Source organism: Miniopterus natalensis, chromosome 17 (genome assembly GCF_054644295.1).
Source record: "Miniopterus natalensis isolate mMinNat1 chromosome 17, mMinNat1.hap1, whole genome shotgun sequence".
Classification (NCBI taxonomy): domain Eukaryota; kingdom Metazoa; phylum Chordata; class Mammalia; order Chiroptera; family Miniopteridae; genus Miniopterus; species Miniopterus natalensis.
The window spans coordinates 32,858,972-32,875,690 of NC_142097.1; the positions used below are offsets into that span (position 1 = coordinate 32,858,972).

Consider the following 16,719-nt stretch of genomic DNA (forward strand, 5'->3'; position numbering starts at 1 on the left):
CCAGGGGTGACAGGAGCCGAGCCCGCGGTGGAGAACCCCGTCCTCAGCAGCGCAGAGGGGCGGGGAGGGGCCGCGGAGAGGTTCGTGGGGAGCGCGGGGCACGTGCGCAGATCTAGAGATTGAGGACGAGGGAAGCGCTCAGCTCAGGGGGCCCCCGGGGGACTGCACGCAGGGCCTGGGGCAGGGGGGCGCCTCCTGCCTCTACGGGGAGTGTGGGCTCCCCATAGTCTGTGCGCCTCCGCAAAGCAGCGGCAGCGAAAAGCTGGAGGCATGACCTTCTCCTAGGCCCGTGGAGCTTTCTGGGGTGGACACGTTCCCGCATCTGCGCCCTGCAGCCGCAGCCCCAGCCCCAGGTGGCCTTCGGGCGCTTCCAATGTGCGCCCGTGTGACTGAGCTGCATTTTTTATTTTAATTATTTTTTAAGTTTCTTTATTATAGAGTTTAGAGAGAGGGGCAAAGCTGAGAGAGAAACATCAATTTTTGTTCCGTTTGTCTATGCATTCATTCATTGGTTGATTCTTGTATGTGCCTGACCGGGGATTGAACCTGCAACCTTGGTGTATTGAGATGATGTTCTAACCAACTGAGCTACCAGGCCAGGGGTATTCTATTTTATTTTACTTTAACTTTGTATCCCCACCCAAAGGTAATTTTTCCATTGCTTTTCAGAGAGAATGGAAGGGGGGAGGAGAGAGAGAGAAACATTGATGCGAGAGAGAGACATCCATTGGTTGCCTCACCCACAAACCCCAACCCGGACCAGGGACTGAGCCTACAACTGAGGTACACGCCCTTGGCTGGAAAGGAACCCAGGAACCCTTCAGTCCACCAGCCAATGCTCTAACCACTGAACAAAACTGGCTAGGGCAGGCCAGGACGATTTTAATTAATTTTAATCCACTTAAATTTCAGTAGCCACGTGAGGCTAGTGGCCACCTTTCTGGAGAGCACATTACTAGACTAGAAATAGGTATCTTTATAGGTGTCAACTATTTTAAATATAGAAACATCTTAGAGGTCATCTGCTACAAAAGTATGATTGGTCTATGTGCCTTGGGAGGTGTGGGTGCTCCTGACTATATCTAAATAAGCAGTGTTTTAGAGGGGTGCAGCTTCTATCCAGAACGAGAGCCGATCTGATTAGACAGAGTAAGTAGAGGGTGGAAGCTTCTCCTCTGCTCAGCTGCTGATGTCTGCCTTTCCAAAACTATTCTCCTCAATTGCTTGGGCTCCTTAGATTAATCAGACCTCTATGGGTCCCTGGGAAGGAATAGTTGCATCTTCCATCTGTATCATTGCCTCTAGTTAACAAATTGACAGCAGCTTTGATATCTCTGTCAGGACTGGGGAGCAGCTGTGATCAGGGCTTCTTGGTCTAAAGTTTGTCATCAGGTCCTGGAGGTCACAGATGTCTCAAGCCCCTGCTTGCTAATGCCTGTAATTTCAGAGTATATGCCGTCCTTTGGTAGCTAAAATGCACCCCTCTGGAGAAGGAAATCTTTAAGCTCTTGTCCTTTGGCACATCTGAGAGGGACAGAGGACACAAGGTATCTGGGAGGAAACTATAAATGTGGAAAAGATAAAAGAACTAGGAGACAGAAGTTCCAAACACATTTTATCTACTCCAGAGCGGGGGAAAAGAGGTGTCAGGTGGTTAATATACCTTATCCCATCTACTCTTCCTCAAACCCGGACAGGGAGGTATCACCAAGCACACTTTAGACACGAGGGGTTGAGAAACTTGCCCAAGGTTGTATTATTATTAGGGAGCAGAACAAGCATTAGCACTCAGGTCTTTCCAATACACCGTGCAGGTGAACAAGAAAGTAAATAAACTCTTAACATAAAAAAAGGCAAAGAGAGTAGTTTTGAAAAATTTACAACTAGAATGAATTCATGTATTCTTAAAAAATTGTTTTTAAAGAACAGGAAAATGAAGACATGAAATATTTCCCCCCAAGGGTTAGCCACCTCTGTTAGCAATAATACCAGAAATGTTAAGAGACATACACATTTTTAAGGACATCTTAGGTAATTAGTGCCACTTTGTATAATCTCCTACACCGAAGAGAGAAAAACCTGGCCCTACGGAAAGGAAGGAAATATCCTTGTCGGCCTCAGCTTGAACACTTCCCTCCAGTTATAAATCTCTGCTCCCAGGTCAAGTCTCCGACTCTGCAAACGGGAGCGTGGGCTGTGAATGGGCGCAGGGAGCAGAGGTCCCAGGACGTTTAGGAGCAACGTCTGACCTACTGTGCTGCTCACTGCTCCCTGCGGTGCCAAATAGTAGCAAAGCTGTGTCACAGCAAGTTAGCCCCTCACGTGATTCCCCTCCACCCCACGATGCATATTGTTGCTGCGAACATACCTGGGCTACGAAGTGTCTCCAGAGCCCTGGAACCACCTCTGGCTGCTTCCTGGCTGCTCAGCAGGGGCATCTCCTTTCAAACCCGAGGGCCCCTAAGCTCCAGGCCCCTGTGCCCACCCCACCTTGCCACATCTGCTGGAAATCCATGGCTTGCCTTTTTCTTTCTCCTTGTTTCCATGGAGACCCAACAGTTTACTTTTTTCCCCCAACTTTAAGCCATGGTTATTTTTAACCGTAAAACTCTGAGCCAGGTCGCAGCTGGGATCTGGAAGATGCAGTGACATCCATAGCCACCCTTCTCTGAGGCAGACACCTTTTTTCCTGCAGTTGCTGGGGGTGAAAGGCGCTCCGGGGAGATATTGCTCTCAAAAGCGTTTTGCTCTGCATCGGGAAGTTAAAATTATGCCGACTTAGATCTGACAGCTGTCCTGAATCTGAAATCAAGCGCCCAAAACAAGGCAAAGATCTTGTGTGTGTGGCGGGGGGGGGGGGGGGGGGGGGGGGGGGGTTGGGCTGCCAGGTGAGGTTGACATGCTATCACCTACCTGTGGCTAGCACTTAAGATAAATGTCCTTTGGTAAAAATATCCAAATGTTCTCCTTTAGGCAAAAAATAAGGGCTCTGGCTCCTGTCCCCGGTAGGGTGGCTTTTTCTGCTGCAGCTTGACTTTGGTTAAAAAGAGGCTCCTGACAGGATATTGTATGGAAAAGCGGTTCCACCTCTCCAAAGCAGACAGCAAACCCCCAAGGGATCAGGGTTTGACATCACTGCCCTCTCTTCACCCAAAGCTCAAATCATCCCCTCCCCCCATTTCCAAAGCCTCTGGTACTTGGGGAGCTAGTGTCTTCATGGCATTTTGGAACTTTTCACTCCCTTTAAATATTTTTTTTTGAAAACCTATTAAATTACTCTGAACATTACCCTTTTCCTCTTAGACATCCTACCATTGGAAACTGAAATATAAACATCGGACACTTACCACAAATTAAAAATCTGTTTTCCTGTAGGGGATGTTGATTGGGAACATTAAAATCAAGCTCCATAATACAGGTTCCATTAATTTTTTATTTTTTAAAATAATGTATTTTTTATGTTTTAAAGGAATCCTCTAAATGAAGGGTGATAAGGGGAGAATCCAAATCAGTTACTATTGTTTAATGGGAGAAAAGAGGTTAGGCCACTGCAAATAATTTCAGAAATGGAATATTCCTGGCAGACAGCCCTCCAAGGAGGAGAGGAGAGATGCATTAGAAGTGTCATGAGCTGGCACTTAGCTTTCAGTTCACTGTTGAGTAAGGGTGATTAGATGACAGCACCTCAGCATTTGTGCTTCAATTAGGAAAAAGTGTTGGTTTCTTAAAACTAGGAGGTTTTCTCCTTTTGACACTTCCTAAGATGCTACTTCTGTTCAACATAACTCTGGACCGCAGTAGGTTAATTAGCAAGCCCCACCGGGAAGCCTTCTGCCACCTAAGACCCCGAGGGAGACCAGAGCAAGGTGTGTGTGTGGGGGGTGCTTGGTTAAGAAGGAAAGATTCATTCAACCAGGTTAGTTTGATGCCACCCCTTAGCTCCAAAGTAGGAATAAGTGCATCAGACTGAACGGTCCCGTCCCGAAAGACACAAAACAAGCCTGGGCTGGCAGAGGTTAACCACAGGGCTTTCAAAACAAGGCTGTATGGTGATGTTTGAATGTTTCTGTAGCCTTCAGTTTGGGGTTTTAAACCATTTAAGGCCTACTTTCTGCATCTCACCTTCCTTATTTCTAAGCTTCACAGGGAAGGGGGCCCAGGACACAATGCATACCAAGCAAGTAACTCCTAGTGACAAAGGCATTTTAATGTCAGAGGCGAGACATTCATTCTTTCCTTGAATACTTGGGTCTCTTAACTGTAAGCCTGGTCAGTCACCTCAAAGGGCAGGTCGTGCTTTCATCCCAGCACGTCGCAACTGACAGAAGCCAAGGCACCAGGGAAACACGCCATCGCCTCAGATTTAGCGAAAAGCTTTCCGGACTTCTCAGAAATTATTCATGTCCCCCCTGCCCCCACCCTTCAAAAGTCGCACACGAACACTCAGCTCTGATGCATATTTCACGGACAGGCTTAGGTTCCCAAATATTTGCTAAATGCACTTCACTATGCTCACTCCCAAATTAAATGCCTGCCAGCATGACCACTGCTATCCTCTGCAAGTTGCTCTGGCCTTGCTTGTACTCTGAACTCCTGCTCCGTTTCACTCAGAGGACTGATTACTGTGTCTGATTGAAGAGAAATCCTTTGTCTTGGCCAGGACACAAGGCCATAGACATGGCAGAGTCCTACTGTGCCAGAGACGGTCCCTCTGGCAGATCAGAAAGGAAAGCAAAGCTTCCAGGTCAGTACCTCTTAAATCAAACTTTAGAAATGTAAACAAATAAAAGGTCAGGTACATAAGCTGTGGAAAAGCTTTCTGTGTTAACAATTAACAAAGCATCTATTTAGAAGGCATCCACAGCCAGCTGGTGTGGCTCAGTGGTTGAGCGTCGACCTATGAACCAGGAGGTCATGGTTCGATTCCTGGTCAGGGCACAGGCCCGGGTTTCGGGCTTGATCCCCAGTCGGGGGCGTGCAGGAGGCAGCGGATCAATGACTCTCATCATTGATGTTTCTCTCTCTCTCCCTCTCCCTTCCTCTCTCTGAAATCAATAAAAACATTAAAAAGGAAGAAAAAAAAAAAGGCGGCATCCAGGAAGATCCTTAAAAATGAAGTGCGTCCCACAGTGCTGTTCAGAACACAACACTGCTCTCCTGCCTGGAGGCCCGTGGGGAAGTGTCTGGGAGTAAATATGAACAAGTTTTTTTTTCCCAAGCTTCTCTTTGTAATTTGGGCCTCCGATTCTTCACACTGGACATTTTAGGTTTTTTTTTAAATACTGACTCTAGAGAGAGGAAGACAGAGAGAAAGAGAAGCATTGATGTGAGAAACATCACTCAGTTGCCTCCCGCCTCACGCCGACCAGGGATTGAACCTGCAGCCTGGGTATGTGCCCTGACTGGGAATTGAACCCACCACCTTCTGGTGTATGGGACGACGCTCCGACAGAGCCACACCGGCCAGGGCCATTTTAGTTCATTTATTACATATGTACATATTTCCTAAAGCGAGAATGACTTACCAACTGGAATTTGTTGTTTCTGATGTCATTGGTCTTCTTCCAGCTAACCACAAGCTGGTAATTTCATTACTAAAAACTGGGCCTCCTGTTCTTGTCTCTCAGCAAGGGCTGGCTAATTAACTACCGAGTTCAGTTTTTAAGTGGGCGGCGGCTATAAACAATAAAAGGTTGAAAACTAGAATCCAAGAAGGGATACACCACAAATGGTTGGTCCCATGGCAGGGAAAAGAAATCTGTTCTCCATTTCCCAGCACTGGCAGAGAAAGATACGCTTAAAACGTCAGCAGAAACCTTTAATGTTAAATCACAGTAAGAATTCCTAACAGTAAAAACTCTTTATTCATGTTGTTGAGTTTCAGAGTAAAGGGTTCCTCTTCTGAGGTGATCTGCACTGAGACCTCTGTTAATGTAGCTGGAATATTCTCTGAAATGCTCTTGGTTTTTAATTATTATTGTCATTTTTCAGGCCTCACCTGAGGATAATTTTCCATTGCTTTTCAGAGTGGGAGGGGGAGAGACACACATCGATGTGAGAGAGAAAAACATCGACTGATTGCCTCCTGCACTTGCCCTGACTGGGGCTGGGGACTGAGCCTGCAACAGAGGTACGTGCCCTTGGCTGGAATTGAACCCAGGACCCTGCAGTGCTCGGGCCGATGCTCTAATCACTGAGCCAAACCAGCCAGGGCAAATGCTTTTGATTTTCAGTAAAAGGAAGGGCCTTCCCTTGGTTGATAAGAACATGGAAGAAAAGTATGTACATACACCAGCCACATCACACATATCAGCAGGTGCTCTTCTATTATAAATGCAGACAGCGACTTAGTGACACCTTTCAACAGCACTCATCACCCACAGTGTGGCTTGATTTTGACAAACCCCCCCCCCCAGGGATTCTATGTCTTCAATTTCGCAAAGTTGGGTTTTACCAAGACAACAATAACAATTCTACTTTCAAAAATCCAGTTATTTGAAATTCCAGCCTTATTTCCCGATCACTATTTTCAACCATGCCGCTTTCCTCATCAAATCTGCTGGTTGCCTGATCAGTTTTTCAGAGTTTGGCTGGTTCCAAGGTTTCTACCATCCTCCCACTCCCAGCACCCACAGCTGCCCCTTGTGTCCCAGACAACTAAAGCTCTTGGCACCATTTTCCTTACGCCCACTGCTGCCTCCACATCACCCTCCACCCACTCTGTCTGGAACAGTCTCCCACTTCCATCTGCGAAATTCTCTTTCCTCACCTCTCCCAGGAAGCCTTCCTTAACCAAGATTAAGGACTCTTAAGACTATAAGAGACATCACCTGACATTGATGTCTAATGCATCCCAAACTTTTATTTATTTTAAATATATCTTTATTGATTTCAGAGAGAGAGAGAAACATCAATGATGAGAGTCATTGATCGGCTGCCTCCTGCATGCCCCCAACTGGGGATCAAGCCCGCAACCCGGGCATGTGCCCTGACCCGGAATCGAACTGCGATCTCCCGGATCATAGGTCCATGGTCAACCGCTGAACCATGCCACCCGGCAGCATCCCAAATTTTTAGAACCAGAATCGCCTTTCAGGGATAAGAAGCAGGACCTTTATAACCAACTGAGAGTGATACTGGTGGTAGAATACGTTTTTCTAAGAGAGAAGAGTATGCAAAAAAAAAAAAAAAAAAAAAAGACCATTTCCACAAGCCACCCTTTTTAAAGATTGAAGTCTTTAATTATTCCGATTCCTTCAGATCCTCAGTCTCCTTTTCACTTGAAACCCCCTAGATGAAGTCTGTCAGCAAGCTGCATGCATATTTACATCAGTCAAAAAGTTTGAGCAGAAACTTCCAACAAAGCATATAATATTTTTATTAGATATTCTGAGTGTTGAAAGGATGAAAGAATCAGCTACTAGAGGTCATACATGCAGATTCTGAAGTTATTTCTATACACAGCTTTCCTTCTGTGAGAGGTGGGACAACTATGACTCTGAGTGTGGCGTCTTACTCTGCAGAAAGTTTTGAGGACCAAGTTTCAGATGTGGTGGAGTCACCCTCGTATCTACTGAGTCCCATATATGAAACTGCTTTACTTTTGTTTGAAAAGCAGCTTTTATTGCAGGCTAGCCTTTCCCCATTAAGAAATTAGCGTTCAGGCCTCAATCCAAGCAAAGCGGAGGTTAGTTGCATCATCTCCATCCTCAGGGGCCTGGTGTCCTGGGAAACCCAGGGTATGAACAATGAACAGGGTGAGTCCAGGACACACATGTTAGGAGACACGGTGCATCGTGATGAGGCGGGCACCCAGCACCCCAAGTGTGCTTTAGTTACCAGAATATTTGACACACCACAAATTGAGCAGCAAAACATTTTAATCCATTAATTCTAAAAATAATAGAGACATTTTATATCTGATGCCACCTCCTCAAAAGTCTACTGCAGATGAGACAGACTGCAAAGTACAAAGCCAGACGTTCGAGTTAAAGATGCAGTCTGGGACAAGACCATCGCGGGGAGATTTCCCTCCCCTTTGCTCATAAACATAGGTTGTCAACTTAAAAAGTCCTCAGAAGGAAAGAGAAAGCTTTCTCATGCTCGATGACCTTTCTCTTCACTTTAAATCTGTCTGTATCGTTTGAAGGCAATGCAGATCATCAGAAAACTGACCACTCAAGTACAAGGGTCTGAGCTGCGACCCCCGGGGCTAACGACGGGCTAGTTCTCTCCCTACCAGCACTGTGATGCGAGGTACCACGGTTCTTGTTGCAGTTACAAGAGGTGCTAGGAATGGAAGCCCACTCACGGTTAATAATAGCGCGTCGGGCACACAGCTCCGCCGCACAATACCAACAAGAGCGTTTTAAAGCAGGGTGGGGAAGCAAGCAGACATCATTACAGCTTAGGGTTCCTTGTCCTTTCCCCTTTGTACAGGGAGCGCTCAGCTCAGGAATATCCAGTGTCCTCTGGTCCGCCACACTCCAAACCCGCGGCTTCACCCCCAGCCCCAGGCCCTCAGGCTTTAGTGATGTATCCTTCTCGAATGAGGAAGTCATAGATTTTCCGGGTTTTGTTCACATCTATCTTGATGAGCGCTCTCGCCTGTGCCAGTCTCAAGCCTCCTTGCTTGTTACATTCGTTCAACAGAGCAGATTTGTATTCTAAATAGGCTCCTGGGACCAGCCTCACCATCTGACAGAGCTGTAAGACACGGCAGATTTAATAAGCATTAGCACCCATCGTTCTCATCATTTAATCCAGCAGGTGTAGCCCAAACAGAATTTAAGAAGTGACATCAACCTCCAGCTATTTATAGGAGCTGCTGGGTGGCTGGACTACATTCCACTTAGTCTCTTCTTTGGAGGAAGACTCACTAAAGACAGACACTCAGGAAGAGAAAGCCAGGACGTGATGCTGGGAGAGCCTTTGGCAGGTGTCGGCTGGTCGAGGGCCCAGCACATTCCAACACGGCCAGTCAGGGAAGAGCCACAGGGCTCGGGGAGGCTGGGGGTGCAGACACTTGGACTCCCAAGTGTGAATCACATTATTTTTAGTATCGGCATACAGTAGCAATCCCTGCTTTTGTGATTACATTCCCTGCTTTGAAGGGAGAGGAGATATAGAGACCTTGATAAGAGAGGCCACTTTAGCTGCTAAAAATCTAGAAAGCTGGCTCAGTCCAGTTTACTTGCCATTATCCAGCCATGAGCAGCCTAAGGCTCCACTCTGAAGGCAAAGATAAAAACTGCTTAAAACTCCAGGCCATCCAACACTTGAATCTGAATGGCCCCTGACCTTTTTAAGCAATACTGGGACATAAATACACTTCCTTCTATCCCCAAATGAATCTTTACTATTCTTATAGTGGATAAAATAAAAGACTAATACTAGCCCCTTCTCCCCGACTCTTCTTCACAGTCTGACCTGAATTAATGGTACAGAGTGGCAGGTGGGGACCCGGTCCTGGGAACTGTAAAAGGAGCAGACCAGGAACAAAAGAGGACTCCCTCTTTTGGAATGGACTTCAGAGCCACGCACATTCTTTTGAAAACACTTGATGATGATTCTTTTGAGGCTGGATTTAAATTTTAGAAACAGCCAAAAGTAGTATGAAGACAAGTCTGAAGATTACATAATAGGAAAGAAAAGTGAATCATGACATTTTACAATAAAAATTAATGTGTGACTATATATGATAATGAATTCCTTTCTTTATGCTTGCAAACATGCTATGGAGACAATTCCAAGTATCTGAAGTGATGGTTATACTGTTGGAAAAAGTGTAGAACAACTCGAAGCGGCCATTCTAATAGGAATTAACCATTTTCATACAGAAGTTATTTTAGGTTTATGAAAAATTAATTTCATTTACATAAAGCACTTAGTACAGTATTTGGTACATGGTAAGTGCTCAATAAATGACAGTTGCTACTATTTAGATTTACACATCCTATGTTCTTCTCTTAGAAGGCATGTGGTGGCCAGGTGACAAGGAAAGGAGCCCCCTGAAACCGGCTGCGGTTAGCTCGTAGCTCACAGCCTTCTGGGAAGACCAGACCGTACATGTTGATCCTGCAGTGGCAGCTCAGTGACTTCTCAGCCTCCCTCCCCTCGCTCCCATTCCTCCTGTTACCTCCTTTTCTCTCTCGTTCAGCTTCTCCGTGCCAGGGAGGCCTGTGAGGTTCAAGGGCGGTGCACTTCGTCTACCTACAGACACGGACAGAAAAGGGCATGTATTTCATAGAAGCGACAAATCCTCAGGTGTAAAATGTAACCAAGATCACCGCAGCCAGGCCAGTTAGGTACAAGATCATTCTGTACAGCTGTAGGAAATCTCCACCAGCCCCCACAGGCCCCAGTTTAACTAGCAGCATGGGCTCCACAATGCTCCCTTGAAAACTAAAATGCTAATATGTGTGCCCCTTGCTCTGCTAAAATACTCTATATATAATTACACATATCATAGCATCAAATATGACGACTTAACACAGCAGTTATTACCCATTTATTCTGAACCCAATAGAGATTCTAAAATCTAAAGCCCAGGTCTCATCCAGTTAAGAAAGGTCAGACGCTACCTGCCTTGACAGCTGATGAATGGAAATAACAACTCTGCGGGAGACATTTGCTAACCCTGCCACTGTGCCAGCAGTACAAGGCAAACACGCTAATTAACCAAGTACCATTTGCCTTGGGATCAAAGGCAGACTGTTAGGCCAGCAAAAGGCCCTTCTTATGTCCTATGTGAGGGAATATCTGTTCCTTCCAAAGCAGCCCTGTTTACCGGAAAGATCCACACAGAGGAACAATGAGCTATTATATGGCCAAGTAGGGGCTGAAGTGAACTCACCTACCTAAGAAAGAAACCTAAGTGTGAGACAACTGCCCAGGATGGAAAGCTTGATGTGCGAAATATTTTCGGTTTTGTTTTGAATGTTTAGTTGAGATTAGTGTTCAGTTGCGGATGGACAGACTGAGTTAAGCAAAAAAAAGTGTAGAACAATGTAAGTTTCGTGGGCGTTGCCTTTTGGGTGGTAGACAGAAAGGGGAGGGACTGTTAACAGGCTGCTCTGCTAGAAAACGTGCTTCTCTGTAAAATCAACAAAAGGGATACGGGCTTCTCCACAACCCAAAGGCCTCGCCTTACCCTAAAAGCTCAAAAAAGGGAGACTAAAATCATTTGCTGCCTCACTAGAGGCTAAGTTACAATCAAGGATCCAGGTTTCCCACTTTGCATGGCCTCAGGACCCACTCAGAGCAAGAGCAAGGGGCCTCCTCAACCTAAATACAGGGCGTGAGGGAGGCTAACACCAGCCTGGGAAGCAAGAAAGAACCAGTGAGTACAGATGGTTCAGAAACAAACGCCAATGCTGCGTGGCCATGTTAGGTTGTTCATTTTCACTAGCCAATATTAAGTTATTTGTATTTCTGCACTTAGACTGGCAGGGAGAGGTTGGAAGTAAGAAACATAAAATGAAACTTGGCTACTCCCTAAAAGACTCTCTTTTCTCCTTAAGTATTAAAAAATAATTACTTGAAACAAAGGAATAAATGGGGGGGGGGGGGGAAGGATCATCCCTAACGTGGCCTTCCTCTGAGTCCTATCTAGATCCTGAATCTACTGAGAGATCTGAGTGGGACCATCACAAGTCTGTTGTTCCAAACTTCCAAAGAATGGTAGGGATGCAAGTCGGTCGCCTTTTAGACTACTATGTTTCTAATCAGTGGAGGGGGCTGTATGTTCTGATCTGGGGAAGTGGCCAGTGTACCATATGGAGCACCAAAGATGATCAGACAGCATCTGGCTTAAAATACCTGGCTCTGCAAACTATCCTCAAAATAGGACAAAACCACAGAGGTGAAGATAACAGAAATACCTTCAGTTCCCAACTTAAAAAGAAATCCTTGCATTTCTGGCAAGTAACATGTTCCTTTGCTTGTTCAGGATACAAAACCTTTATTTTCTCCCCTGTAAGACAAATCTCAAAATCTGTGGTAGATGCAACCACAGTAAGTTAGCTGCCCACAGACACTGGTAAAATAAAGAAACCACCGCTCTGGAGTTGTCTTTTCCCTGTCTGTGTGCTCTAACCCCGAGGAGAGTCTCTGTCTGGCCACGAAGACTCTGAAAACTTGCTGATATTTGTAAGTTGGGACAACACATAATTACCGTTACTCTGTCTAAACACCCTGATCCCACAAAGCGGGGAGGGATTGTTGGGTCACCACAAATCCCTAGAATGAAAACTTATCAAGACTGGCTCTAGCTTGAAAAATAATTACCTGAATTTGAAGCCATCGAAACAGAAGGACTCAGGCCGGAATCACTACAATGAAGAAGAAGAATTTAAACCTATGCCATACTAAAGACAATTCCCAAAAGCACATGTGGGACTGGCTGCCATTTATCAGGTCGATTACTTAGAAGAGATGTAACGAGACAGACTACACATTTTACAGGCTATACCACTGTGCTAACCAGGAAAAGACGCCTGTTCTGGGAGGAGAAATCACTTGGATTTGTTAAGAGCCCTTAGCCCGGAACGTCACGGAGACTATTCATGGGGAAAGATAGGAACATGCTTCTTCGGTGGAAATTATACCAATAGATACAGAGGGAGAGGAGACATGGGTAGAGGGAATTTACTTATTTTTAAAAAACAAGATCAAAGTAGCAAAGTAGGATTCTAGGAAGCCAGTTGTTTCTCTAAACTGTTATACTTTGTTGTTTCTGAGATAGACTCGTAAAATGTTCTGAATTCTTCCAGCTACCCAATTATTATTACTATGCTATGAGTAGGTTGCCCATGGAAGTGCCTGAAAATACATGTAAAAGGCCAAACAGATGCTCCTCCACCCTGGACTAATGACTCACATGTCAGCTTGCCGGCGGAGCCACTGCTGGCAAGCGCTGCTGTCCTGGATGTACTGGAGGACTTCGGAGAGCATGGTGCGTTTAAGGCGCTCCTCCTCTCGCGTCTTCTTGAGGTGATCATAGGTCCTGGCACCTGGACGTGTAAAAAAACCCCACCTCAACTGCAACGATGATGCAGAACTAACTGACCAGCAAACAGCTTGTCTTTTTTAGGTTTATTTGCAAAACTGCTCCCACAATTATTTTTCCAAGAGCAAAGTAGATTTCTCCTATTTTAAAATCTTTTTGACAAGAAATTAAAATATTTTTATTCCTTTTCTACCTTTAAGAAATTGTGAGTAAAAAAAAAACACAAACAAAATACCAAAAAAAAAACAACAAAAAAAACCCCAAGCAGGAAAGTACAAAGTAAGAAAGAATGACTCATATTTCCACCCCCAAAGGTAATTAACATTTAATAGTCATATTTGCTTCCTGTTCTATTTTTCTATCTGTATTTTTTTCAAAGTCACACAAGTGCTATAAGCATACAATTTTCCTTAAAAAGCAATCAGGATTACAAATAAAAACAAGTCCTCACTGACCAGAGGCAACCAGTATCAGGTAACAAACCCTGGCACCAGCCAGCGTCTACGTGCACATGGCCAAACAGAAGTTGCATGGTGCTTTATACAAAGGTACACAGATGCCAAAATGCCACACCAGTGGGTTGGGAACTATGTTCCACAGAGCCCTGGAGTCCCATGAGGATTTACCCATCAAGAGATCAAGGGCACCCCCACATGCTGGTGGATCTGGGTTCCACACCTGACCTGAACCATCAGACGTCAACCAAAGCTGTTCCACTTTTACCTTATTTATAGATTAGGGCCCCGCATAAAATTTCATTTTGAAAATGATGTCCATTGTTAAAAATAAAGAACCATTATACTAGGCTAAAGTTACACCCATAGGGCTACCTCCTGTGGGTACTGAGTGATCGCTGTCAACCAGCAGGAAGGAGGGGATGCTAAAGGTCATCCCAACACTAACAACAAAACCACAGAAACTGCGATTTTTGGCGGATTTACTACGTGCCCGGTCATGCATGATCTCCAATTTATCTTCAGACTAATTCCGAGAGACTTAGAAAATTAAAACTGGAACAGAACGACAGATCAGGCAAACAGGAGAGCCAGAGCCCAAACCCACGCTGTCCAAGTGTAGACCTCAAGCCCTTAGCGACTGTAACGCACTGCCTTCCCTTACTACCTGGCTCTTCCATGCATCTCTCTCTAACCACCTTAAACCTCAGTTTCTTCATTAAATGGAAATAACAATACCTAGCTCATGAGTTTGCAATGAGAATTAAATGACACGACCCAGGCGCAATGCTCAGCTAGGGCCTGGTGCACTGTAAACTGTTTCTATGAGAGCTTAGCTACTACAGTGTAATTAATATCAACGCCTCAAGACACAGACGCAAGCACCCAGAGCTGGCTGAAGTCTGTTAATAAGCATGATCAGACCATGCATCATTCTACTTTAAAAGGCTGGGGGTAAAAATTAGAATACAAAATCCTTTTTTTTTTTTTTTTAAAGAGGCTGTCGAATCCTAGATCTAAAGCGGTGCCTCTCTTTCGTGTTGTCACTTTTACCTCAGAGACTCCATATAGCAGCTTAAATACATGAAATAGATGAAACTTTATTGGAAGGATTAAAAACTCATTCTGAAAAAGAAAAGCTTGTGGGTCTTTAAAAAAAATTCATACGGCCTCAAACAGAGACTTCCTGTGTGTTAGGAGACGCCTGTCCTCGGATACAGTGTGTAGCACTTACTGCAGAAATTGGTGATGCCTGCTGTCCTGTACTCCTGCAGCCTCTTGATTTCCCTTCGGAGTTCAAATTCCACTATTTACCCCAAAAAGAACGAAGGAGGAAAATGGGAAAAACAAAATCAACATCAATGAACACATTTGCTGTCGAGTATTTTCAGTAACTCTGCCTTATATAAAAGGCTGGGTAATTCCATTTGGGGAATCCTATTTGTTGGTAACATCTCATTAGAAATTTTACCCAAGAGCTGGGGAAAACCTCCTCCAGCTGTCTTCCAGCTGCTCTCACCAGCTGGAGACAGTAGCAGCTGCGCTGTCTCTTAGAAAAGTTGCAGTGAACTGGCTGAATTCATTCAGCTATAGAAGTAACAAACCTTTTTAGACAACCAAGTTTCCCTGCTCTATTCACCCTGTGTTAAGAGATCTACCACATAACCGAGTTCTCTTATGAAACCTGTCTCTGGCAGTACTTGATGTGGCCCTTTTGCAAGGGAAGGTCAAAAGCTTGGTGCTCAAGTCCCAGATAATTTCTTTCTCCATAGACACAAAAGAGCATTGTGTTTCCCATAAGCCAAAGATGGCTACTTGCTCCGAGCACACAGCTCAGGCCGCGCTGCTTGGGTTGTTCTGTAATACAGCGGTCAGATCTGGGTGCTCGGAAACAGGACGGAGGAAATGCCTGGTCCATCCGTGGGGTGCAGGTCCTTGAAGTGACCATACACTGGGAATGGCACAAACTGGGACAGGAAGTAAAGGACCAGTCACCTAGGATAAACCGCACAAACAATAAAACCAGACCAGGCACACGGTGAGGGCAACCAACCTGGGTCAGATAAACGCCTACGGCGCCACGTGAGAGATATCTGCACGGTGAGGACAGGCGAGGGCCTTGCTAAAGTACCTGCCCAGGTCTAAACTCATGTGAAATACATGAATCTCATGATGAAGGTACAGGCTCAACCTGTTTCGTTCGTCTAAGCTGTCCTTCCTCAATAACTTTGATTTTTTTACAGTGAAAATCAAATAACTGGGTAGATCTCTCTCAGAGCAAAAGGCAAGAGAATGATGGAAGTACGAGCTCCATGAGTTATCTAACTCTGTCCCCACTTTAAAAACTAGTTTTAAGCCTTGGCTGGTGTGGCTCAGTTGGCTGGAGCATCGTCTGTGCACCAAAGGGTCACGGGTTCAATTCCTGGTCAGGGCACGCACCCGTGTTGCGGGTTCCACCCCAGGTCGGGCGCATATGGGAGGCAACTGATCAGTGTTTCTCTCACATCCATGTTTCTATGTTTTCTCTCTCTCTCCCCCCCTTCCTCTCTAATCAATAAAAAACCATATTCTCAGGTGAGGATAAAAAACCGCACCCCCTCATTTTAATAGCAAAATAGTTATGAGAATATAGTGTCCGAGATTGTCTTTAAAACAATCCAGGTAAGGGCGGGAAGGGAGTGGCAGAGACAACACTGGGTTGGCCATGTGATGACGACTGTTGAGGCTACATGATGGATACATGGGTTCATTATACTATTCTCTCTACTTTTGTATTTTTTGTATAACAAAAAGTAAGGGGAAAAACAACTAAACTATTATTTATCTGGGCAAAAAAAGAAAGCCATACGGTTCTTAATCTCTCTTCTCCCACCCTAAAAGTTACAAATTTATTTCATGGTAATAAAGAGAAACAAAGACAAAAATATCCATGTGTTTATTTACAGAACTTCACATAAAACACACCATCATCTCTCCTATTTATATAAACACACACGCGCGCGCGCACACACACACACACTCTCTCTCTCTGTCTTTCTCTCTCTCTCTCTCTCAAGGCTCAAAACCACCTACGTGCATGGCTTTCAATGAACTTGTCATGCTCCACTGGCCCCACAATCCTTGCAAATCGCCTCATTGTTTCGTAAAGGTCTTGGACCTCCTTGGGATACCGCCGTTCCATTACTACAGAGAAAGTAAACGCAACCACATCACACTGGATATAAAGATATCTAGGTTTTCTGCATTTCTTTTACA

At 45.1% G+C, this 16,719-nt stretch overlaps 1 protein-coding gene across 2 annotated transcripts in view; it reads right to left on the bottom strand.

The window, feature by feature from the left end:
* Positions 1–7,354: 7,354 nt before the first annotated feature.
* The window catches only part of TADA2A (transcriptional adaptor 2A), a 34,905-nt gene continuing 25,540 nt past the window's right edge, over positions 7,355–16,719 (bottom strand). Inside the window, exons 10-15 of one of the 2 annotated variants that reach the window (XM_016210678.2) lie at positions 16,537–16,647; positions 14,699–14,770; positions 12,881–13,013; positions 12,289–12,332; positions 10,139–10,212; positions 7,355–8,706 (exon numbers count right to left, since the gene is read on the bottom strand). In XM_016210678.2, the coding sequence (XP_016066164.1) occupies positions 8,521–8,706; positions 10,139–10,212; positions 12,289–12,332; positions 12,881–13,013; positions 14,699–14,770; positions 16,537–16,647 (620 nt within the window). In that variant the 3' untranslated portion in view covers positions 7,355–8,520. The remainder of the gene's footprint in view (positions 8,707–10,138; positions 10,213–12,288; positions 12,333–12,880; positions 13,014–14,698; positions 14,771–16,536; positions 16,648–16,719) is intronic. The other variant, XM_016210679.2, reaches the window with a different exon arrangement.